Source organism: Tachyglossus aculeatus, chromosome 18, assembly GCF_015852505.1.
Source record: "Tachyglossus aculeatus isolate mTacAcu1 chromosome 18, mTacAcu1.pri, whole genome shotgun sequence".
Taxonomy (NCBI): Eukaryota; Metazoa; Chordata; class Mammalia; order Monotremata; family Tachyglossidae; genus Tachyglossus; species Tachyglossus aculeatus.
In genome coordinates, this window is record NC_052083.1 from 16,115,549 (window position 1) to 16,141,888 (window position 26,340).

Genomic DNA, 26,340 nt, shown 5'->3' on the forward strand with positions numbered 1-26,340 from the left:
GCTAGGCAGCAGGGTTTGCGTGGAAGGACAGTGCTGAGGAAATTTGTCCAGGCTCACTCATAAGGGGCAAGGTGAGGGAGTGGGGAAAGAAACATGCTTCCCCCTGGATTAAACAATGGAAGTCTTGACTTTATGACTGGCCAGCGGATACAGCATGGGCCTGGGAATCAGAAGGACCTGGGTTCTAATCCTGGATCAGCTGTGTGACCTTGGGCAAGTCACTTAACTGCTCTGTGCCTCGGTGTCCTCAACTGTAAAATGGGGATTGAAATTGGAAGCCCTATGTGGGACAGGGACTGTGTCCAAACCAATTATCTTGGATCTACCCCAGGACATAGTACAGTGCCTGGCACAGACTAAGCACTTAAGAAATGCTACAATTATTATTATTATTATTATTACTGGGGCTTTTCCCTGCCATGGTGGGAAGAGTTGGGCCCACTGGGTGACATTACTTGTAAAACCCTAAGATGTACATCCCAATAGACCCCAGTTGACTTTCTTAAGAGCAACACATTTTTGACAGAACAACATTTGTATCAAGAAATGGAATTTATGAAAGAAATAGATTCTATCCCAAGAGTATGCAGAGTTGTCGTATATATTTAAAGCTAAAATATGCTCACAGTGACAGGGAAATGATTTTATAGTGAGTGACTTTGGGTTAATTCATTTTCCAAGGGTACATGTAAAGCACTAAAACTGCCACTGCAAGTTATATGTGGAATGACTTTCCTTTTTGTTCTGTGAAAGAACAGTTTTAAAATGCTCATGCATAAACTAAGGCCAGACAATTTTACCCAGGAAACCCACTCTGGCTAAAGCAGCATTGTTTTTCAGACTTTGACTACACACAGGAAACCAGCTCTGTTCCTGTACATCTATAATCAGTTTGTAGAAAGAACAGGTCTAAGGGTGACTTTTCTGTGACAGAAAATTTCAGTGGTTTATAAGCAACACAAATTTATTAGGGTTGGAATAGAACTCGATTTGACAATAGTTATTGGGGAATATTCTCAGCTGGTAGGTATAAATGACATAGACATGTATCACCAAAGGAGAGTATGGCTTTTGAGGGTCTTTTTGATAGCAACATGTAGAAACTGCTGTGAAGCAAGGTCAGAAAACAGCATGCAAAACTCCGGCCATCCATTAAGAACAATTAGGTTTACATTCAGAAAAGATCAAAATGAATTGATCTTTGATCACTGGCTGACTTTTAAACAATAAATGCAAGTCACTGACATGCTACCAAATGGTATTACTACAGGAATAAGATTTAAGATTTTCTCCTGTGAAGGTTTCTGGTAAGTAGAGTTCAATTGTCCCTTTGCCTACTTATGTATGGTTGCATATGCATGCACCGTTTTATAATCAGGTTAAAAAGGACTTAGGTTATTTAAGTGTAATTGTTTATTTTTTATTTAAATGAAAGTAAGCTTCCACTTGAAATTTAGTTTCTCTATTTGTCTATTAGGATAAGACAGGATGGATCTTTAGAACTAAATAGCTGGTAAAATCTTGAACTATAATTTTGCACTACACCTAAATTAATCAATCTTTTATTCAAAAGTCAGGTTTTTGGGTTTTTTTTTTACATTTCCTCCACTTTGTTCTTTCCTATTTTGGAGCATCTTATCATCCTTAGGAAAAAAATGTTTAATCCCTTGAGTCTGAACTAATCAGAAATAACCTCCTTGTACTGTAAATCTCACTGCCTACAATATATGAAATACTGATCCAGTTTACAGTCTGGAAGAAAGGATTCCTGACCACCTAATCCGTGTGGCTTATGACATGTCAGGTGTTCCCCACTAATTCACTGCATGTTCTAAGGATGTTGGATTTGTTTTCAAAGTTCGGGTCTAGGAGCGCAGAGACCCACTCTTGCAATCGCTACCTTCTGCTTGACTTAGGGCAGAAGTCTCCCCCTTTGTGTATGAGGGACCCGTTTGCTTTTACTTCCTATCATGCAGGAATATGTCTTTAATGGACTGATTTTCGGCCCAACAGTAAAATCGCAAGTCGCTAAGTTTTAAGATCCCTTGTGTTTGCCAGCCTGCAAATATCCTTAAGAAACATTAAGCTCTATTCGGAACTATAAAAACAATTCTGACATTGTTTTCCTGGTGGAAGGTACAGTGTGGCTGGGACTGTGGGTCCTGTTTGGTGGAGTGGATGGAGCAACGACCTGGGAGTCAGAAGGTCTTGGGTTCTAATTCCGGCTCTGCCATTTGTCTGCTGGGTGATCTTTGGCAAGTCACTTCATTTCTCTGGGTCTCAGTTACCTCATCAGTAAAATGGGGATCGAGACTGTGAGCCCCACGTGGGACAGGGATTGTTTCCACCCTGATTTGCTTGTATCCACCCCAGCACTTAGTACAGTGCCTGGCACATATTAAGTGCTTCACAAAAAACATAGTAATTATTATTATTATTTGGCCTTTTCAGTCAGAGAGAGACAGACACACACTGTCTCTCTCTCTCTCTCCCTTTCTCTCTCTCTCCCTCCCTCCCTCAGGTTTCACTCTCCTAAGTACTTAGTACAGTGTTCTGCACATAGTAAGCACTCAATAAATACCACGGCTTGATTGATTAGGTGAACTTCGCTCCAGGGGTGTCTTCTTCAAAGATGAAAGGACAGAGAGAGAGAGAGAAAGAGGAGAGAGAGAGAGAGAGACAGAGAGAGAGAGAGTGTGCTGTGGTAAAAGGCTTCTATGAGGAATCACCAACAAGAGCCGGATCTGTGAATAAATGCAATGTAGTGACAAGAGTACATCAGAAGGAAGGGAAATTTTCCATCCATCTTTCTCCGATTACTTTTTCTTTACAATGGATGAGGACTGATTATAGGGTTGGGATAATTTCAATGCCCTGAGTTTGTGATGGCAACCTTGGCTAATCTATGTCTAATAATTTGCCAATCCCAGGTCCTCCTCATGCAAAAGATACATGGAATTGTAAATTAGGCACTTTTGGAAGGTGCCTTAGACTCTTTCAAGCCAGCTGGTTCCTGACATTCTAAAGTGGTAACTAACTCACCAAATAGTTCTCAAAGCCACCACTGAAAAAAACACATAATAGCTTAACCCCTGGGAGAATCTGAGCCAATGGAGAACAATTGATTGATACTATTACATGACATGACAGATCTTTTCTCAAACACAAAAACATTGCAGGCTGCTTTTCCTTTGGTTCACATGTCATGTCCATTTGCTTCTTCATTCTCTTTCCAGAGCCTCTCTGAAATTGAGGAGATAGGCTTCTTTTAGAAATCAACAGACTCATTTTTCATCTTATTGTATAATGGCATTAAGGTATAGTTCCCCGGTGACGAGGGAGAGCCTTTTTATGAATTCTACTTAAGGTTATGTAATAGTGGGAAGAAAGTTGTTAATAAATAGGAATAAAATTATCATAACCATTCCATGATGTAATGAATATGTTCTACAGGTGCATATATAGGGCAAACATCATCAAATAAAATGACAATCATTAACTGCTTATACTGTATGCTAAGCAATGGGGTAGAGATGAGTTTATCAGATTGAACAGAGGCCCCATCCCCTACAGAGTTCAATCAAGCAGTCCATCAGTGGTATTTATTGAGTGCCTTGTCTGTGTAAAGCAGTTTACTAAACACTTGGGAGAAGAGTACGAAGACATGATCTCTTTCCTCAGGTGCTTTTTATCCCCAATTTACAAAAGAGAAGTGGGAGTTTCAGAGAGGATTAGAGATTTTCCCAAGGTCACTCAGCAGGCCAGTGACAGAGCTGGAACTAGAACTGGGTTCTAGTCCTATGTCCCAGCTCCTTACACTTTCCACTAGGCAACTTTTCCTATTCCCTCATCCTATGACCTCTGGAGGTGTCCAGGGGCAGTGGCAGGTCACAGGGCACTCTGAGAATCTCCTCTCTGGGCTATCTATGACTGGCTGGTGGGAAAACCCTGGGAGAGATCCTGGATGAGCAGTTTTGGGAAGAGAAGTAAAGATATGGCCGCAGAGCTGCCTAAAAGACTCTTGATAGTCCTACTCAGCCAGTTCCAGCACCCTGCACACACTAAATGCTCAATAAATACCTCTGATGATGATAATGGCCTAGTGGCAAGAGCATCATGGCTCAGTGACAAGAGCAAGGGTTTGGGAGTTAGAGGACATGGGTTCTAATCCCGGCTCTGCCACTTAATAATAATAATGATGGCATTTATTAAGCGCTTACTATGTGCAAAGCACTGTTCTAAGCTCTGGGCATTTGTTAAGAGCTTACTATGTGTAAAGCACTGTTCTAAGCGCTGGGGAGGATACAAGGTGATCAGGTTGTCCAACGGGGGGGCTCACAGTCTTGATCCCCATTTTACAGATGAGGTAACTGAGGCACAGAGAAGCTAAGTGACTTGCCCAAAGTCACACAACTGACAACCGGCAGAGCCTGGATTTGAACCCCTGACCTCTGACTCCAAAGCCCAGGCTCTTTCCACTGAGCCATGCTACTTGTCTCCTATATGTGACCTTTGGCAAATCACTTCACTTCTCTGTGCCTCAGTTACTTCCTCTGTAAAATGGGAATTAAGACTGTGAGCCCAGTGTGGGATAGGGACTGTGTCCAATCTGATTACCTTGCATGTACCCTAGTGCTTAGAACAGTGTTTGGCACATAGGAAGCACTTAACAAATGCCATAATTATTATTACATGTTATCCTTTTCCTGGGCGTGGGTGGCAGCCACATGTGATTTGCTGAGTTAAAAATAATTGTGAATTTATTAAGCACTTATTGTGTGCCAAGTCAGTGCTGGGGTAGACATGAGATTATCCAATTAGCAACAGTTCCTGTCCCCCATGGGTCTAAATAAGGAGGCGGGGGAACAGGTCTTGAATCTCCATTTTGCAGGTGAGGAAACTGTGGCCAAGAGAAGTCAAATGACTTAATAATTATGGTACTTGTTAAACACTTACTATGTGCCAAACACTGTTCTAAGTGCTCAGGTAGATACAAATTCATCAGGTTGGACACAGTCCCTGGCCCACATGGGGCTCACACTCTTAATCCCCATTTTACAAAGGAGGTAACCGGGCTCAGGGAAGTGAAGTGACTTGCCCAGGATCACATGGCAGACATGTGCAGAGCCAGGATTAGAACCCAGGTCCTTCTGACTCCAGGCCCATGCTCTATCCATTAGGCCATGCTACTGGTCACACAGTAGGCAAGTGGTAGAGCTGGGATTCAAACCTGAGTTGTGCCATAAGTGGCCAAACCTTATGCATGAAGCTGGGTTCGAGGACAATTGGCTTGATTGGCCTCTAAGAACTCCTATGGCCCCATCTGTGGCAAGCGTCTGATTCCTGCCAACAACCTGTTTCCCTGCTAAAACAACTTCCCAAGTGCTTAGATCCACCGCCTTGCACCCTGTGGGAAATCAGTAAATACCACTGTTTATGTTATGTGTTATTCTACTATCGATCTTGTGCTCAATTGTTTTGGACTTATTAGCTTCTGAATATCTCTTTAAAAATGCCCTCAGTTTCCATCGAACCCAAGAAGTACACAGTTCTGAAATTCTGATAGGAGCCAACTTTTCTGTGCCAACTAGAGTCAATGACATCTAAGCATGACTGTTCACCTATCATTTAATTAAATTTGGAAGAAGTTATTCTATTTTGAAATATGATGAGCTACAGGAATTGGATAAAATTGCAATCTCGCCTCAGGATAGACTTTTTTCTTTTTCGTGCTTTCAGAGAAGTGGATATCCAAATAACCATTCAGATAAGCCTTGGTTACATCATATTTTTATTTGGAAAGTGAAATGGGTTGCTATTTGTTATTGTATCCTCTCAAGCTCTTAGTACAATGCTAGGCACACAATAGGTGCATAATGAATACCATTGATTGATTGATTTAAGCTTTAATTCTGCACTTTCCCCACATATCAAGCAAGGACATGCACTGCCTGATCATGGTTCTACTATATTTTACCATGGCAACATTTGGCCAGTGATTCCCTGTGACTAAAAAAAAGTAGATAATTGGTCCATGAAAGCTCACTTTGGGCAGGGAATGTGGCTATCGACTCTGTTGTACCCACCCAAGCTTTTAGTATAGTGCTCAGCACACAGTAAGCTCTCAATAAATGCCACTGCTTGATTGATTGATTGATTGATTGGAGACTGACAGAGAAAGAGTAGCACTAATCTAACATCAAGCTGAAGGTTTGTAAACTTTTTTTAGGGCTACAAAGCCTGTGTCTATCCAAGAAATCCTATCTGGTTCCTTTAGTAGCTGACTTTAGTAATGTAAAATGCTACCCTGAAGCTATGAACAGCAATCCTTCTGGCTACCATTTGTTGGAGAGTCATACCTTAGCTAGGTGCTAGCCTATCATTCGTTCATTCAATTCATTCAATTGGATTTATTGAGTGCTTACTGTGTGCGGAGCACTGTACTAAGCTCATCGTGTTCCCACTGGGTAGGGTATGTGCAGGGAATGACTCTGAGCTAGACCAGCCTGGAAACTTCTTGTGGGCAGGAACAGCCAACTCTGTTGTACTGTCCTCTCCCAAGAGCTTAATGCAGTGCTCTGCACACAGTAAGCACTCAATAAATACCATCATTTCATCATTTGATTGATAGATTGAATGAATACTACTTGGAGAACTTGAGTACTAATAGGTAATCAAGAGACTACATAATAATAATGAAGGCATTTATTAAGCACTTACTATGTGAAAAGCACTGTTCTAAGTGCTGGGGAGGTTACAAGGTGATCAGGTTGTCCCATGGGGGGCTCACAGTCTTAATCCTCATTTAACAGATTAGGTCACTGAGGCACAGAGAGGTTAAGTGACTTGCCCAAAGTCATAGAGCTGACAATTGGCAGAGCTGGGATTTGAACCCATGACCTCTGACTCCAAAGCCCATGCTTTTTCCACTGAGCCACACTGCTTCAGTGTGAAAGAACATAAAAGAAATGATTTAAGGATCCCATGATAGAACATCTTCAGACAATGTGATATGAATGTAGACTAATGGGTAGAATTAATGGCGACTAAATTGCCCTGATTGTCAATTGCCAAGTGTGATAACAATAACAATAATACTTGTTAATAATAATAATGATGATATTTGTTAAGAGCTTACTATGTGCCAGGCACTGTACTAAGTGCTGGAGCACTTACTATGTGCCACAGAGCTGGTGGAGATACAAATTAATCAGGTTGGATACAGCACCTGTCTCACATGGGGTTCACACTCTTAATCCCCATTTTATAGATGGACCCCAGAGAAGTTAAGCAACTTGCCCAAGTTCATGCAGCAGACTTGTGGCAAAGCAGGGATTAGAACCCAGGTCCACCTGACTCCCAGTCCCGTGCTCTATCCACTAAACCACACTGCTTCTCTGCTAGAGGCTTAGATAGTGAATCAAAGAAGCCATGTTGTAAACAATATTAAGTACTACTAATAACAATTCCATCCACAAAGCAAAGGCCCGTATTTATGCGTGTGTAGGATAAATGGTTGTTGGGTAGGGACCGTCTCTATATGTTGCTGACTTGTACTTCCCAAGTGCTTAGTACAGTGCTCTGCACACAGTAAGCACTCAATAAATTTGATTGAATGAATGGAATGGTCACCCATTGGCTTTCTTGGAACATGATTAGTAACACCACATTTAAATGTGCTATCCATACCTCATTTAAAGAATTAAGTCCAGCGTGAAAGTGATTTTTACAAAAAACATTCCTAAATTTTCAAAGCCCAAGGGTAATTAAAAAAAAAAAAACCCAATATGCAAATTCTCTATTCAAATTAAAAGAACATTACAATTGGTTTTGGGTACTGTCAGGTGAATCTCTCCATGAATTTTTGACCTAAATTCTGTTCACATAATATTAAAAATCACTGAACCCTCTTTAATGTGAAATAATTATTCCCAAGTAAAAATGAAAATCTGATAGGTATTGCCTGATGTCGCTTCTTTAAATTCCAATGACTGAATCACCTGACCACCCCAAAACGTTTCAGACATCATCAAAGGACTGAGGAACTCAGAAGACCTGGTAGGAGGAAGCTCTTTTGACATTTAGGTTATCGAGCCAGGAGCTAAAAACTTTCCTAAAAATATCAAAAAGCCACCTATTGGGGATTTGAAAAGTAACAGAAATCAGTGACTGAAGGGGGAACCTGAAACTGCCCCATAAAGGTCTGAAGATGGTAAAAGACCCTCGTGTATCAAAAAGCCTAAGCACAGCCATACCGAGTCCACTTCCACATCTTGATTAGAGTGTTCTAACTCAGCAGGGTGATTTTCTTTGTTAACCTTTCTTTTCACAGTTCATTAAGTGCTACCTCACTGTAAAGCACCACTATTTTTGAACTGTCTCACTGTCAGAAATCCAAAGCAATTTTTAGAATGCTGAATAGGTTCTAATTGTTAGAAAGATGGGAGTTAAGTCCAGATCTCCAAACTGGGTTGCAGTAGCCTATGAATGCGGAAGGAAGGATTAAAGACGATGTATTCAGAGGGTGCCGAGTAAAATTCTGTGGAACTCTTAGGTGGAAGGAACAAAATGCAGCATATAAAGAATGATTCACAATTTTAAAACGATACATGATTCTGGAATTTCACTTCCTTTGGAAAGCCTAGATCCCTTTTTTCGAGTATAAGAAACCTGTTCCTGTTAAAACTTGGCAAAGTAGTTTTCCGTAAAATAGGTGAAAAAAATTCCAACTATGCATACATAAAATTGTTGGTGGTTTTTCTTTATATACTTTTCCATAATGAATAAATTTAAAAAAATGGATTCCGGGACATTTTTACTGAATTTTTTAATTTCTGCTCAATGTTATAACAACATTAAATGATTAGCAATTTCACAGCTCAGAATCCTGCACCTAAATCCTGTCTCTTGAAATCTTTTGCTGATGCCTCTTCTCCTATGAGATCTTTGTAAAGACACATTTGTAGTTTGTGTGGGACAGTTCAAAAAGCTACTTGGATTTAGAGCTAATGGTTGAGTTCCACTCAGTCTAGAAAACACCAAAATCTTTCTTATTTTTCAGTTCCTTTCTCTTACTTCTGTTCAGATTATCTACAGCCTACATAACATGCAAAGAGCAGTTCACTGAAATTCAGCTACAGTTTGATCCTCTAATCAAAAATCTAGGGGGTCACAGAGAGACAGATGGGAATTCAGGCATTCAAATTCCACAATAAAAGGGGGTGGCGCACCCGACTTTCTACAGTGAAACGCTTGTACTGTCTGCAGTGAGGCTGAATGTATGGTCTATAGTGCTTTGCACACAGTAAGTGCTCAGTAAATATGATTGAATTGAATTGATTGAATAATTATGGTACTTGTTAAGCACTTACTATGTGCCAAACACTGTTCTTAAGTGCTGTGGTAGATACAAGCTAATCAGGTTGGACATAGTCCCTGTCCCACATAGGGCTCACACTCTTTATCCCCATTTTACAGATGAGGTAACTGAGGCCCAGAGAAGTTAAGTGACATGCCCAAGGTCACAGAGCCGACATGTGCGTCTATTACAGCCATGCCATTGGCCAAACTGGATTAGCATGGGGGAAGCCTGATTTTCCTGGAGGCCTCATGGTTGGAGTCTGAGAAACTGACCACCAATAAATCTTCTTTCCAGTCTTCTAAAACCAAGTCTTAGATATATTTATTTATTTGTACACTCAACTATTGATCTTGACTCCTCTATTTGGAAAGGGGTTCTGTCTATCTCCCTTTTAGAATGGAAGTTCCTAATAGGAAGAGAACATGTCCCTTCTTTGTGACTCCCCAAGCATACAGAAACTGCTAACCATATGCTTTAAGGCACTCAATCAGCTCTCTCTCATAATCCTGGCTTTGCCACTTGTCTGCTATGTGGCTTTGGGTAAGTCACTTCATTTCTCTGTGCCTCAGTTACCTCATCTGTAAGATGGGGATGAAGACTGTGAGCCCTATGCGGGACAGGGACTGTACCCAACCTGTTTTGCTTGTATCCACCCCAGCGCTTAATACAGTGCCTGGAACATAGTAAGCACTTAGCAAATACCATAATAATAATAATTATTATTACTCTCCTCCCACTGCAGCCCAGTTTACATGTTTTGCTCCTCCAAAGCCAACTTCAACATCATCTCTCTTGCTGTTTACCTCTTTACAACTTCCTTTCTCCCTGGAACTCTGTTCTCTTCACATCTGGCTAACCACTGCTCACCTCAGCTGAAAAACCCTTCTAAAATCGTATCTCTTCCCCAAAATCCAACCTGATTAATGTCTCCTCTCCCCAGGCTATTTCTCCCTCGCCGATACCCATTTCCACACCAGCACGTCCACATCACCTAACCTTTTGGATACTTGCCCCTCCCTGACCATAGCATTTATGTAGGTATTCTGTAATTTATATTAGTTTGTCTCCTCTACCAGGTTGTTAATTTTTTTTTTATGGTATTAAACACTAGAATGTACCAGGCACCATTCTTAGGCCCTGAGGTAGATATGAGCTAATCAGATTGAACACAGCCTATGTCCCACATGGGCACACAGTCTTAATCCCCATTTTACAGGTGAGGTAACTGAGGCACAGAGAAGTGAAGTGATTTGCCTAAGGTCATATATAGGAGACAAGTAGCGTGGCTCAGTGGAAAAAGCCGGGCTTTGGAGTTAAAGGTCATGGGTTCAAATCCAGGCTCTGCCAGTTGTCAGCTGTGTGACTTTGGGCAAGTCACTTAACTTCTCTATGCCTCAGTTACCTCATCTGTAAAATAGGGATCAAGACTGTGAGCCCCCTCATGGGACAATTTGATCACCTTGTAACCTCCCCAGTGCTTAGAACAGTGCTTTGCAAAGCGCTTAACAAATGCCATCATTATTATTATTATTATTAAGGGATGAAGTCAGGATTTGAACCCAGGTCCTTCTGATTTTCTAGGTCCATGCTCTTTGCACTAAGCCATGTTGCTTCACAATCCTTGGAATGGAGGGATAGTATCTATCCCGCTCTGCCACATGTCTGCTGTGTGACCTTGGGCAAGTAACTTCACTTCTCTGTGCCTCAATTACCTCATCTGTAAAATGGGGATTAAGACTGTGAGCCCCAAGTGGGGCAACCTGAGTACTTTGTATCTACCCCGTTCTTAGAACAGTGTTTGGGACATAATAAGCATTTAACAAAATGCCATAGTTATTATTCTTATTACATTAATACAGTTCAGACCATCAAGTGAATGCCCAATAAATACAAGAGCTACTATTACTAATAATAATAACTGTGGTATTTGTTAGCACTTACTATGTGCCAGGCACTCTACTAAGCTCTGGAGTGGATACACGCAAATCGGTTGGACACAAACCCTGTCCCACTTGGGGCTCACAGTCTCAATCCTCATTTTACAGGTGAGGTAAATGAGGCACAGAGAAGTAAAGTGACTTGCCCAAGATCACACAGCAGAGAAATGGTAGAGCCAGGATTAAAACCCACGATCTTCTGACTTCCCAGCCTGTGCTCTATCCATTATGCCATGCTGCTTGTCCTAATTTTACCGCAATTTTTGCTACCACTCTACACTGTTGATATAAACATTTTCCCAAATTGAAGTGGACATTTAAAGGAGAAAACCTCTTAAAGAAAAGAAAATCTCTGGAGTAGCAAACCTCTGACTCTGAAGGCTGTATTCCTCAATCCCATTTTTACACTGACCCCCAGTCAGAACACGAGACCCAGGCATCCATCCCCTCCTCTCGGGGATGTGGCTTTCAATCCTCCTGAATTCCCCTCTCTAGACTGGAATTTTGCCTTAAAATGAGCAGTTTTTTGGTATTTTACAGAGTGATTTGTTTACAAATATATAAAGTGATTTGGTTGCATATCAGAGTTAAATATTGTGCATTGGTGTTAAATGTGTTAGCTCATGCAAAATAATGAGAATAAGGAGGAAAGAGGCCAATCTGAAAAACCATAAACCTGCTAGAATTACTGCTTTCCTACCACATTATCTTTCCTTTTTGGTAAAATTAACAAAAATGTGAATAGACTGATATTCCTTCTGCGCAATGGAAACAGAGTTAGCCCTTTTTGTTTAAGTGCTCAACTCAACAGTTCTTTTGAAAACAAACGAAAATAAAGTCATTCTTAATATTAATTGTTTAATGAAATAACAGTAATTAGGATTTTTCCTCTAATCTTTCTAAACAAATTGAGTAATACACTTCACACTTACTGATGCCGTTCTGGAATTGTTGATGGGGTTGTTGACGGAAGATTAGAATTTTCTGGGTGGGTGGCTGTGAAATGAACCTTCCCCATATATCCAGGAATATGTGGAGTGCTGAAGGGAAAAAAGGAAAAGGGGAAGACGGAAGGCATTAGAAGAATCGTGGTGGCTCATTGGTAATACATAAAATGGTAGTGCTTTGTGGTTTCTATCACAAAGTTGGGACAAGGGCATCTGACTGACTAAAAATGTGAGCATGTGACATGATACTCTAAACATCAGGATTCTGGGGCAAAATAATGACTTTCAATATCCTAATATTTCTTTTTGTTTTTAAATTTGAATAGCAGATCATTCACAGAGATACCTGTGGTTTATTAGACAGAAGTCACATAGAATTCTGGAAAGTAAATTTGAATGGGTCCTTAACAACTTGCATTTTCATATTTCATGAAAACATGAAAACATGTTTCATGAAACATGTTTCATGTTTCATTCAAATTGCTTCAGGGTCAAACTTCAAATTCTCTTCTATCTAGTACAAGCAATTTCAGATAATCTCCCATAATGTAACACAATAATTTGATTTTTGAATAAAGAAGCATATGATTACATATTATTAAGTTTAACTTAATCTCATTTAATCCTCCACAGCAAAAAGAAAATAAATTGGGTTGTACACTGGTATGACCCAATTTCTTTTCATTAAAAATTTGTCATTTGACTTCTTTAGTTCGTCCTAAAGAATCGTCTAAGTAGTAGTTCAAAGGGTAGATGGAAGAATAATAGGTGAAATGCCGCAGGACTTCAATGAGGAAATAATAATAATAATATTTATTAAGCTGGGACCATCTCTATATGTTGCCAACTTGTACTTCCCAAGTGCTCTGCACACAGTAAGCGCTCAATAAATACAACTGACTGACTGACTGACTGAATGAATGTGTCAACTACTGTTCTAAATGCTTGGGTAGATACAGGATAATTAGTTTGGACAGCATCCCTGTCCCAAATAGGGCCCACAGTCTAAGTCGAAGGGAGAACAGGTATTGAATATCCATTTTACAGTTGAGGAGACTGAGGCCCAGAGTAGTTAAATGACTTCATTCATTCATTCAATCGTATTTATTAAGTGCTTACTCTGTGCAGAGCACTGTACTAAGTGCTTGGGAAAATACAATACAGCAATGAAGAGTGACAATCCCTGCCCACGACGAGCTCACAGTCTAGAGGTGCAGAGACAGACATCAATACAAATAAACAGACATTAATATAAATAAATAAAATTACAGATATATACATAAGTGCCATGGGGCAGTGAGGGGGAAGAGCAAAGAGAGCAAGTGAGGATGAAGTAGAAGGGAGTGGGAGATGAGGAAAAGTGGGGCTTAGTCTGGGAAGGCCTCTTGGAAGACATGTGCCTTCAGTAAGACTTTGAAAAGGGGGAGAGTGATTGTCTGGCGGGTTTGAGGAGGGAGGGTGTTTCAGGCCAGAGGCAGGCTGTGGGCCAGGGTTTGGTGGAGAGACAGGCAAGATGGAGGCCCAGTGAGAAGGTTGCACCAGAGAAGTGAAGTGTGTGGGCTGGGTTGCAGAAGGAGAGAAACGAGGTGAGGTAGGAGGGGGTGAGGTGATGGAGTGCTTCAAAGCCAATAGTGAGGACTTTTTGTTTTATACGGACGTGGTTGGGCAACCTGTGGAGATTTTTGAGTGGTGTGAATTGTCCTGAACAGTCCTGTAGAAAGATGATCCAGGCAGCGGAGAGAAGAATGGACTGGAGTCAGGAGAGGCAGGAGTTTAGGAGGTCAGCAAGGAGGCCGATGCAGTAATCTAGGTGGGACAGGATGAGTGATTGCCCATGGCCACACAGCAAGCCAAGTCCTCTGACTTCTAGACCCGGGCTGTTTCCACTAGCCATGCCATCAATAGTATTTATTATTGTGCTTAGAACAGTGCTTTGCACATAGTAAGTGCTTAATAAATGCCATCATTATTATTGGTGGAGCAATATTCAGAGCTAGGCACACAGACTAGGAATGGTCTCTGCACTCGAGAAATTTACAAATTTCAAGAAAAAAGGAAAAGTGAATATGGAAATGTCAGAGATATTTCACTGATCTTAATTGCCAATAAGATCCTAGCCAGGGACCTTCTAGTCCAGCTATTAAAGATGATCATCAACCAGGCAGTGGAAAGAGCATGGGCTTTGGAGTCAGTGGTCATGGGCTCAAATCCAGGCTCCGCCACTTGTCAGCTGTGTGACTTTGGGCAAGTCACTTAACTTCTCTGTGCCTCAGTTACCTTATCTGTAAAATGGGGATTAAGACTGTGAGCTCCCTGTGGGACAACCTGAGCACCTTGTAACCTTCTCAGTGCTTAGAACAGTGCTTTGCACATAGTAAGTGATTAATAAATGCCATTATTATTATTATTATTATCAAAATGTGGTTACAGACCAAGATGAAATTCAAAAGACAAGTTCTTCACAGCACCTCAGAATCCAAGATAAATCCAGGGAGTAACCCCAAGACCTTAATACACTACATTTGACCCCATCAGCAGAAAAATGTTGTGCGTGCCTCTTGAGCAGTTCCAACAGGCCCTACTGAGAGCTCACCTCCTCCAGGAGGCCTTCCCAGGCTGAGCCCCCTCCTTCTTCTCCCCCTCATCCCCCTCTCCATACCCCCGTCTTACCTCCTTCCCTTCCCCACAGCACCTGTATATATGTATATATGTTTGTACATATTTATTACTCTATTTGTTTACTTATTTATTTTACTTGTACATATCTATTTTATTTATTTTATTTTGTTAATATGTTTGGTTTTGTTCTCTGTCTCCCTCTTCTAGACTGTGAGCCCACTGTTGGGTAGGGACTGTCTCTATATGTTGCCAACTTGTACTTCCCAAGCGCTTAGTACAGTGCTCTGCACACAGTAAGCGTTCAATAAATACGATTGATAGATTGATCAGCTTCATTTTCGGACTATACTCAACATCAAATGGCAAGACAGGTGGGCAAACAATGAGGTCCTAGAACAAAGTCTGCCTCCAAACATCAAATCTCTGACCACCTTCAACATAGGTGATTTGAATGGAACACGTGAAGAAAATGAAAGGTACCAAGCTACCTAAGAAGCTGCAACTGGGACACAGAAGCAAGGAGAATAGACGAAGTGAGGACACAGTAAAGCCAGCCTCAGCCTCAGGCTGCGGCATTCCTCTTGAAAACTAGCAGTCATTTGACATCAATCAATCAATCGTATTTATTGAGCGCTTACTGTGTGCAGAGCACTGTACTAAGTGCTTGGGAAGTACAAGTTGGCAACACATAGAGACAGTCCCTACCCAACAGTGGGCTCACAGTCTAGAAGGGGGAGACAGAGAACAAAACAAAACATTAACAAAATAAAATAAATAGAATAGATATGTACAAGTAGAATAAATAAATAAATAGAGTAATAAATATGTACAAACATATACATATATACGGGTGCTGTGGGGAAGGGAAGGAGGTAAGGCTGGGGGGGATGGAGAGAGGGAAGAGGGGGAGATGAAGGAGGGGGCTCAGTCTGGGAAGGCCTCCTGGAGGAAGTGAGTTCTCAGTAGGGCCTTGAAGGGAGGAAGAGAGCTAGTTTGGTAGATGTGGGGAGGGAGGGCATTCATGGATAGACTGGCATGATTCATTCATTCATTCAATCGTATTTTTTGAGCACTTACTGTCTGCAAAGCACTGTACTAAGCACTTGGGAGAGTACACTGTAACGACAGACACATTCCTGCCCACATCGAGTTCATGATGTACTGTAATCAAGAAGGGAGAGACTCTTTTGAAGCAGAAGCTATGTAATAATGAAAAGGTACTGAGGCAAGAGTTGGAACACTAAGAAGCTCTGCAAACATAAAGCCAGACTCTCAGTTCATTGTAGGCAGGGAATGTGTCTACCAACTCTGTTACATTGGACTCTCCCATGTGCTCAGTACAGTGCTCTGCACACAGTAAGCACTCAGTAAACAGAATTGCTTGATTGACAGCACAGTAAGGAACAGTATTTTAGTGTACATAATTATGCTATATGGTTATAGGTCACACATTGTCCTTTTCAGTGAAATCTGCATCCAGAGGTGAATTTCATCATCAGGCATTTTTTATTCCAAGAAGGAAGTATAAGGATTTATGCACATAATTCCCCATTTTTTATGCATAATTTTTATTTACTGAAAAGGGGAGGGGCTAGTAGGTGTTTTAGAGAAGCAGCATGGCATAGAGGATAGAGCACATGCCTGGGAGTCAGAAGGTCTTGGATTCTAGTCCCGCTCCACCACTTGTCTGCCACGTGTGACCTTGGGCAAGTCACTTCATTTCTCTGGCCCTCAGTTACTTCTTCTAGACTGTGAGCCTGTTGTTGGATAGGGATGTCTCTATATGTTGCCAACCTGTATTTCCCAAGTGCTTAGTACAATGCTTTGCGCACAGTAAGTGCTCAATAAATACGATTGAATGAATGAATGAATGAATGAATGAATGTAAAATGGAGATTGAGACTGTGAGCCCCACATGGGACAGGGACTGTGTCCCACCCAATTCGCTTGTATCCACCCCAGCGCTTAGTACAGTGTGGGCAGACAGTAAGCGCTTAACAAACACTGCAATTATTAGAAAAGAACTGATTAGCAATAAAGAGAGGAGAGAAAAAAGTAGCAAAGTGGGGATACAAGGAAGAGGAAGTAAAGAGAGCTCTTGAAACTGCATCTCAGTTCTACTGAACTCTCCCTGTGATGCATACAATAGGCATTCAGTGAATTATCTCCCCCTAGTTTTGTTACCCCATTATCAGCTTTTGCTCCTTCTCCAACCTTTGGTGTCTGCTTACTTGTATGTGGTTCAGAAATAATCTTTTATTTTTTCCTCAAAACTCATGGTGGGGCAATTAGGCAACTAAATTTGGTACATCTTGTACCAAAGATATGGATCTCTGGGACTAGGATGTATGTTTCAATTTCAGTTAATACTGTTAATCACTATCACCACAATCATTTCCTTCATACAGGTTCTGAAGTCAAAGATTGAGTCTTGTCTTGTTCTCAGTGGAAGATTCCATTATGGTCAGAACATTTAAAAACTGCATGGAATGATAAGGTCTATGTAACCATCAACTCAAAGGTGAAACAAAAAGCAGAACCTTTAGGCTTGAATTAGATCTAGGAAATCATTTGGAGCTATGACGATTTTTCAAAGAAATGTGAACCATAAAAAGGAACGGACTGGGCAAGGCCAAACCAACAATCATCATCATTGTCGTATTTGATGATAATAATAATATTAATAATAATTATGAGTGGCATTTGTTAAGGTAATGAAGTCGGACACAGTCCTTGTCCTCCAAGGGGCTCATAGTCTTACTCTCCATTTTACAGATGAATTAACTAAAGCACAGAGAAGTTAAGCGACTTGCCCAAAGTCCACAGCAGACATTTGGTGGAGTTGGGTTTAGAACCCAGGTCCTCTGATTCCCAGGCCCATCCTCTTTCCACTAGGCCACGCTGCTTCCCCAGGGCTTACTATGTGCCAAGCACTTTGTGATACCAGATAATCAGCTCAAGCACAGTGCCTGGATCCCATGGAGCTCATGGTCCAAGTAGGAGGTCGAACAAGTAGGAAGTATTGAATCCTTATATTTCAAAGGAGGAAACTAAGGCCCAGAGAAGTTAAGTGATTTGTCCAAGGTCACACAGCAAGCAAGTGGGATTAGAATCCAGGTACTTTGACTTTGAGGCTCAGGCTCTTCCATGGAAATGCAGGAGACCACAAAACACATTGGTATGAGACTCTCACTGGAACAACCTGTGTCAGCTCTTAGAACAGTGCCAGTGCTTAGAACAGTGCTTGGCACATAGTAAGTGCTTAACAAATGCCAAAATTATTATTATTATTATTATGTGAATTGGGATTGTTTAACAAATTGGTTCGGCCTAATGCAGGGAGCTTAGGTTTAGGTTAGGATTCTTCATGCTTCAGTGTAGTAGGGGAGTGAAATAATTAGTGAGATTATTCAACTATGTCTCCCCAAGTCTTCACTAGAGCTTTCCAAGCATGCTACAAAGGAAACCCCCATCAGCCGGGTGGAAGTTTTTTACACTGACCCTAAAACACCTGCAGAACAGAAATATCACTTTGAACTCACTCTCTCCTTGTCCTGTCTAGTGAGAAAACTAAACACAAAAGAATGGATGCTCATCGGTGTGAATACATAAATCGAGTCACTTAGAGGAAGTTAATTAACACCCTAGAACAAGGTGGCAAGTGGAATTCAGGACTAAATAGATATCTGGTATTCACCCCTTGCCAGCTCCAAGAAGCTTCTGTACATATTCATCGGTAACATATTTTAATATTTGTCTCCTCTAGTCTGTAAACTCCTTATGGATAGGGATCATCTATACCTACTCTATTGCACTGTAATAATAATAATGGTGGTATTTGTCAAGCGCTTACTATGTGCGAAGCACTGTTCTAGGCACTGGGGGGGATGCAAGATGATCACATTGTCCCACATGGGGCTCACAGTTTTAATCCCCATTGTACAGATGAGGTAACTGAGACCCAGAGAAGTTAAGTGACTTGCCCAAAGTCACACAGCTGACAAGTGGCTGATCCAGGATTTGAACCCATGACCTCTGACTCCCAAGCCCATGCACTTTCCACTGAGCCATGCTGCTTCTGTACTCTCTACTCTCTCCCAAGGGTTTAGTACAGTGCTAGGCACACAGTAAGTGCTCAAAAATACCTTTATTTGATTGATTGATTGGTTTTGAAAACAAGTAGAAGAATAAAGTGCAGTACATACTATGAAAGGCAATTCCACATAACAGAGAATGAAGTCTTATTTTTACTGTTTGTAATTCATTATCATTAAGATATGCTGGTGTGGGGAAAAGTGATTGTTTACCATCTTGATGCAACACCATTCCCTCATGCCACCCAGCTTACATGCAATTCAGTGGCATTGTGGGCAGCTATTAGCACACGGAGGTTGCTTACTGTGTTAGTTGCGATGATGCACTGAAGAAATAGTACATCCTGATCCTCGGGGCTGCCGAGGCTTGGGATAAGACTTTCAGATTATGTGCAGGATAGAATTCCATCTCTGAGGGAAGGAGGCCAGAGACTCAGGGACAAGTCTTAATGAACAAGTCGACCCTGGTTTGAAAGACGCACCACCATTTTCATCTTGACCCACCTCTTGGATGAGTCTATTCTGACAACTTCAGTTCACGGACAAGATCATCTTTCACTAATGTGCCCTGCTTTGGATTTCCAAACAGGAATAGTGATGAGAAGCAGTATGGTCCAGTGGTGAAAGCACAGGCCTTGGAGTCGGAGAACCTGGGTTCTAATCCCGGTTCTGCCACTTGCTTGCTGTGTGACTTTGGGTGAGTTACTTAACTTCTCTGTGCCTCAGGTTCCTCATCTGTAAAGTGAGGATTCACCTGTTCACCTGTTCTCCCTTCTTCTTAGACTGTAGGCCAGAGCTGTATTCAAGTTGATTATCTTGAATCTACCCTAGTGTTTAGTTATGTGCTTGCCATATGCCAAGCACTTAACAAATACAATAAGTATTGTAATCATACTTTATAGTAATACATTCTTCTCTATGAAGCAGAAAAGAATAAATAGGAAAAAGTTTGGAAGCTAGACAGAATAACTGTAGGAGTTAGAAATTAGGAAAAAACAGAGAGAAATTACTGGGGGAAAAGTGTGGAAATTGATAAAGATTAAAAGGAAGAAATAAATAGAAAAGTTACTAAATTAGTGATTGTTCTTTCCTAGAGACTAATGCATGTGTTTTCCTCTAAAATAATTTATAAAACCACAGTTTTAACTATTTATGCCTGGCAAACTCTAGATATGGGTGAGTAAAAACAACTACCTTTTCCAAATCTGAGGAGAAACTGCCTGACCAGATTCATTCATTCAATTCATTCAATGGTATTTATTGAGCACTTACTGTGTGCAGAGCACTGTACTAAGCGCTTGGGAAGTACAAGTTGGCAACATATAGAGACAGTCCCTACCCAACAGTGGGCTCACAGTCTAGAAGGGGGAGACAGACAACAAAACAAAACATATTAACAGAATAAAATAAATAGAATAAATATGCATAAGTTAAATAAATAAATAAATAGAGTAATAAATACGTACAAACATATATACATATATACAGGTGCTGTGGGGAAGGGAAGGAGGTAAGGTGGGGGGATGGAAAGGGGGAGGAGGGGGAGAGGAAGGAGTGGGTTCAGTCTGGGAAGGCCTCCTGGAGGAAGTGAGCTCTCAGTAGGACCTTGAAGGGAGGAAGAGAGCTAGCTTGGCAGATGTGGGGAGGGAGGGCATTTCAGGCCAGGGGGATGACGTGGGCCTGGGGTCAACGGCGGGACAGGTGAGAAGGAGGCAAGGTGAGGAGATTAGCGGCAGAGGAGGGGAGGGTGTGGGCTGGGCTGTAGAAGGAGAGAAGGGAGGTGAGGTAGGAGGGGGCGAGGTGATGGAGAGCCTTGAAGCCGAGGGTGAGGAGTTTCTGCCTGATGCGTAGGTTATATAACATATGGTACAGTCTTGGAGATGTTTTTGAAAGAAATCAACATCCAAATGAAACATTTAGACAACTCAGACTTATGGGCATAACAAAATGCTAAGTGCACTTCTCTGAAAAAGTCAATGTAAAAAAACATTTTGGAATGTGGTGAGAATGGCATATTTTCTACCTGATTTTCACAAATATGTTCACATGTGGTTTGCAATGTGGTCTGAGATGCGTTTCGTTCCCTTCACTTCAAGGTAAGCATTCATTAATCTCTGGATGCTTACTACAGCACAATTAAGCACAAGGAGTATGTTATGGTCTACTGAAGGAGACACACCCAGTATTTTGTCTCTAATCTGGTTCTGAGGCTCCACATTAATTATTGTGGCATTTATTAGCGCTTATTATGTGCCAGGCACTGTACTAAACACTGGGATAGATACAAAATAATCAAATTAGACACAGCTCCTGTCCCATATAGGGCTCACAGTCTCAATCCCCATTTTAAAGATGAGGTAACTGAGACACAGAGAAGTGAAGTGACTTGCCCAAGGCACACAGCAGACAAGTGGCAGAGCTGGGCATTTGATATTCACCCCACCCTCAATGCCACAACACTTACATACATTACCTTTAAATTATACATTATAAAGTATTCATTTATATTCATGCCTGTCTCCCCCTTGAGACTGTAAGCTCACTGTGGGCAGAGAATGTGTCTGCCAACTCTGCTTTACTGTACTCTCCCAAGAACTTAGTACAGTGTTCCGCACATAGTAAGTGCTCAAAAAATACCATGAAAAACAAAAAAGGAAGGCCTCTTGGAGGAAATGTGCTCAGATTATAGTGCTTAGAATGCTGATTGGCACCTAGTGAATATTTAAAAACATACCATTATCATTATTAGTAAGATTTTTAAGTTGGGTAGAGTGGTGGTCTGTCTTATATGAAGGGGGAGTCCCAGGCCAGAGAGAGGATGCGGGTGAGGGGTCAGAGGTGAGATAGACTACATCAAGTTACATTGAGTAGGTTAGCAATAGAGTGAAGTGTGTGGGTGAGATGATTGAGTTCTTTAATGCTGATGGTATTTGATGCAGAGGTGGCTGGGCGACTACTGGAGATTCTTGAGGCATGGGGAGATGTGGACTGACTGTTTTTTTTAGAAAAAATGATCCAAGCATCAAAGAGAAGTGTGTACTGGAGTGGGGAGAGACAGGCGGCAGGAAGATCAGCAACGAGGCTTATGAAATAGAGTGGGATACGGTAAGTTCTTGGATCAGCATAGTAACAGTTTGTTTGGAGAGGAAAGGGGGCTTTAAGCAATGTCGTAAAGACAGGACTGACAAATTTAATGACAGATTGAATATGTGGGTTGAATGTGAGATGAGTAAAAGATAGTGTAAAAGTTATGGGCTTGTAAGATAGAGAGGATTCTGGTGTTGTCTAGAGTGATGGGGAAGGCAAGGTTTAGGTTTGGGCTTGGATGAGCAGTTAAGAAGTTCTGTTTGGGACATACTCAGTTTGAGGTGTCAGCAGGACATCCAAGTAGAGATGTCCTGAAGGCAGAAGAAAATGTGAGGTGGCAGAGAGAGGTCAGGACTGAGGAGGTATATCTGGGAATCATCCGCATAGAGATGGTGCTTGAAGCCATGGGAGCAAATGAGTTCTCTGAGGGAGTAGGTAGAAATGGAGAGGACAAGGGGATCTAGAACTGAAAACTGAGGGACTCCCACAGTTAGGGGGTGGGAGGCGGAGGAAGAGCCCATGAAAGAGACTGAGAAGGAGAAGCCAGAGAGATGGGAGTAGAACCAGGAGAGAACAATGTCAGTGAAGCCGAAGTTAGATGTTTACAGGAGGGGGGAGGTCTACAGTGTTGAAGGCACCCGAGAGGTCAAGGAGGATAAGGATGGAATAGAAATCATGGACTTGGCAAGAAGGAGATCACTGGTGACCTTTGAAAGGGTGGTTTCTGGGGAGTGAAGGGGGCAGAAGCCAGATTAGAGGAGGTCGAGAAGAGAATTGGAGGAGAGGAAGTGGAGACAGTAGTCTCCACTGAAGGAGTTTGGAGAGGAATGGTAGGAGGGAAATGAGCAGTAACTGGCCATTATAAATGCAAAGGGATGGGGTCAGAGATCAAGTGGAGGGAGTAGATTCTGAGAGGAGGCAGGAGATTTCTTGGGATATTTCTTGTGAAGATGGGAGAGTTGAAGATGGGATGGGAGGAGGGAGGTGCTGGAGAGGAGAAGGTGAGATTTTAGGGAGATAATACCTGATGGTTTCAATTTTATCAATAAAGTATATGGTCAGATCATTGGGGTAAGAGAACGGAGGGGAGGAAAGGGGGGCAAATCTAGCCCACACATTTCCTTCCTGTGATTCGAGCCTACTCACTTTTCCTCGCTCTGCTGTCACCTGCTGTCGATCCCTTCCTCATTCTCTCCCTCCTGCCTGGAATTTCCTTCCATTTCATATTTGACAGACAGCACTCTATTTTACCAACATCCTCCTGAAATTGCATCTCTTTCCTCTCCATCTAAACTGCTACCACATTAATCCAATCACTTTTCCTTTCCTGCCTTGATTACTGCATCAGCCTCCTTGCTGACCATACTGCCCTCCATCTGTCCCTACTCCAGTCCATACTTCACTCTGCTGCCCGGATCAGTTTTCTAAAATAAAATTTAGTCCATGACTCTCCAGTTTTTAAGAACTTGCAGTGGTTGCAAGTTCACTTATGTACATATCTGTCATTTTATTTATCCCTTTGCTCTTTCCCCCTCCCAGCCCCAATGAACTAAGGTACATATCTGTAATTTTATTTGTTTGTATTGATTTCTGTCTCCTCCCATCTAGACTGAGCTGCTTGTGTTCGTTGTTGTATTGTACTTTCCCAAGCACTTAGTATGGTGCTCTTCACACAATAAGTGCTCAATAATTATGAGAATGAATGAGTGAATGAATATCTTACCTCCCTGATTTCTTGCTGATACAGCATGCTTACTTTGCTCCTGTAACTCCAACCCATTCACTCTCCCGACATTGATTCCCTCCCCCCCATCCTCCCTCTGGCCTGGAATTCTCCCCTGCTTCATATCTGACAGACCATTACTTTCCCCGCCTTCAAAGCCTTATTAAAATGATATCTCCTCCAAGTGGCCTTCCCCAACTAAGCCTTCATTTCCTGAACTCCCTCTACCTTCTGCCTCACCCTTAAGCTTGGATTTGTACCCTTTAAATATTTGTTATTCACTCCATCCTCAGCCCACAGCACTTACATTCATCTCTGTAATTTATTTTAATGACTATCTTCGGGTCTAGACTGTAAGATCACTGTGGGCAGGGAATGTGCCAACTCTCTTGTACTCTCCCAAACACTTGGTATGGTGCTCGGCACCCAGTAGGTACTGTATAAATACGATTGATTCCAGGAAGCCTTCCCAGACTAAGTTCTCATTACCCTACCCTATTTTCTCTCCCTATTGCCTCTCCCATGCATTTAATCCCACCCCCAAGTACCTAGGTACTCCCGCACATCACATCTGTACAAATATATATATATATATTTATATATGATGGCATTTGTTAAGTGCTTACTATGCGCAAAGCACTGTTGTAAGTGCTGGGGAGGATACAAAGTGATCAGATTGTCCCATGTGGGGCTCACAGTCTTCATCCCCACTTTACAGATGAGGTATCTGAGGCACAGAGAAGTGACTTGCCCCAAATCACACAGCTGACAATTGGTGGAGCTGGGATTTGAACCCGTGACCTCTGACTCCCAAGCCTGGGCTCTTTCCATTGAGGCACACTGCTTCTCTAATAAATACAACCAAATGAATGGATAATGATGTGTTTACTGTGTGCCGAGCTCCATACTAAACGATAGGGTAGAGACCAGATATATCAGGTCAGACACAGTCCCTGTCGAACCACGTGGGGCCCACATTCGAAGTAAGAGGGGTAAAAAGAGGTATCATCCCCATTTTAAAGATGAGGAAACTGAGGGCTGGAAAAGTCAAGTGCCTCACCCAAGGTCATCTGGCAGACAAGTGGCAGAGCTGGGATTAGAACCTAGGTCCCCCAGCTTCCAGGCCGCCCAGCAGTTGCCCCTGAGCCCCCTTGCTTCCCTTAGTGCTAATTTATTTTAATATCCATCTCCACCCCCCTTAGGCTGTAAACTACTTAGAATTGTCTCTAGCAACTGTATTGTATTCTCCCAAGTGCTTAATATAGTTTCCTCTGCACAAAGTAAGCACTCAAAAAACCCAATTGATTGATGGATTGTTAATTGCACTCAATAGGCTTTGATCCTTTCACTGAATAAAGATTATGACTCTGCTGATTACAGCAAAAAGGTGGTAGGAGATTAACAGGTTTCAGAAGGCCCCCAGGGCTAATACTTTCACCAGTCAGTCGTATTCATTGAGTACTTACTGTGTGCAGAGCACTGTACCAAGCGCCTGGGAGAGTACAATATAAGGATAAATGGACACATCCTTAGACTAGATCACTCTGAGGGTTACAGAGAAATCAGACCCACATTCTGTACTTCCATAATCAATCAATCATTTTTATTGAGCACTTACTGGGGGCAGAGCACTGTACTAAGCCCATGGGAGAGTACAGTAGAACAATATTTATTAATGTTATCACAATATACTATAAGCGCCCCAACCAGGGACCCACCTGCTTCTCACATCCCTTTCCAGTATTCTCAGCAGGGAAAGGGAATAATATTGATGTGAAGTATCTCATGTATCTCATGCTTCTGTTCCCTTTTTTCCTGCAGGTATTTCTGGTGGGCTTTTTTTTTTTTTTGCTTTTTTTTTTTTTGCAACCAGCCACCAGCTGGCTGGGGAAGTGCTGAAACTTCTTCTTGTGTGGGAGGGTGCGGGCAGAGCTAATAACCCCCATGCAGCTGCAGTGGGCCACGGGCACTGGGGCAACTTGGTTGCACCAAGCCAGGCCCGCCTCTGTTCTAGGTGGACATAAATACGATTCATGATTTGTGGGTTAAAAGCAACTTCATATTTGAATACAAATCTAACTCCGGGTGAACACAACATGGGAAACCTCCTGGCTTTTTGTCCTTTAGGTTACAAGGTGAGTGTATCTGTGTCCCCAACTTGGCCCCCAAAACTCCACATCCCAGCAGGGCGTGGTGCTCTTCTGTGGCTATAACTTGACTCTTCATTGCAGATACCTGGTTTTCCATTTCCGCTGCTGCCGCTGGCTGTTTTATCATCTTTGCGGCAGGACCACTTTCTTCCTCATCCACCCACCGATGGTGGCTCTGCTCCTCCTGGCCCTTTGTGAGAGCCCTTACCGAGCAAAGAAGGAGGCTAAGCAGTTGGGAGAATAATAATAATAATAGCATTTATTAAGTGCTTACTATGTGCAAAGCACTGTTCTAAGCACTGGGGAGGTTACAAGGTGATCAGGTTGTCCCACAGGGTGCTCACAGTCTTCATCCCCATTTTACAGATGAGGTACTGAGGCACAGAGAAGTTAAGTGACTTGCCCAAAGTCACACAGCTGAC

At 42.0% G+C, this 26,340-nt stretch overlaps 1 protein-coding gene across 3 annotated transcripts in view; it reads right to left on the bottom strand.

The window, feature by feature from the left end:
- Positions 1-3,178: 3,178 nt before the first annotated feature.
- Positions 3,179-26,340, bottom strand: part of SPATA48 (spermatogenesis associated 48) — a 59,352-nt gene continuing 36,190 nt past the window's right edge. For 2 of the 3 annotated variants that reach the window (XM_038760598.1, XM_038760596.1), the window contains 2 exons: positions 12,231-12,338; positions 3,179-3,243 (listed from right to left, as the gene is read on the bottom strand). In XM_038760598.1, the coding sequence (XP_038616526.1) occupies positions 3,222-3,243; positions 12,231-12,338 (130 nt within the window). In that variant the 3' untranslated portion in view covers positions 3,179-3,221. Of the gene's footprint in view, positions 3,244-12,200; positions 12,339-26,340 lie in introns of those variants that run through there. The other variant, XM_038760597.1, reaches the window with a different exon arrangement.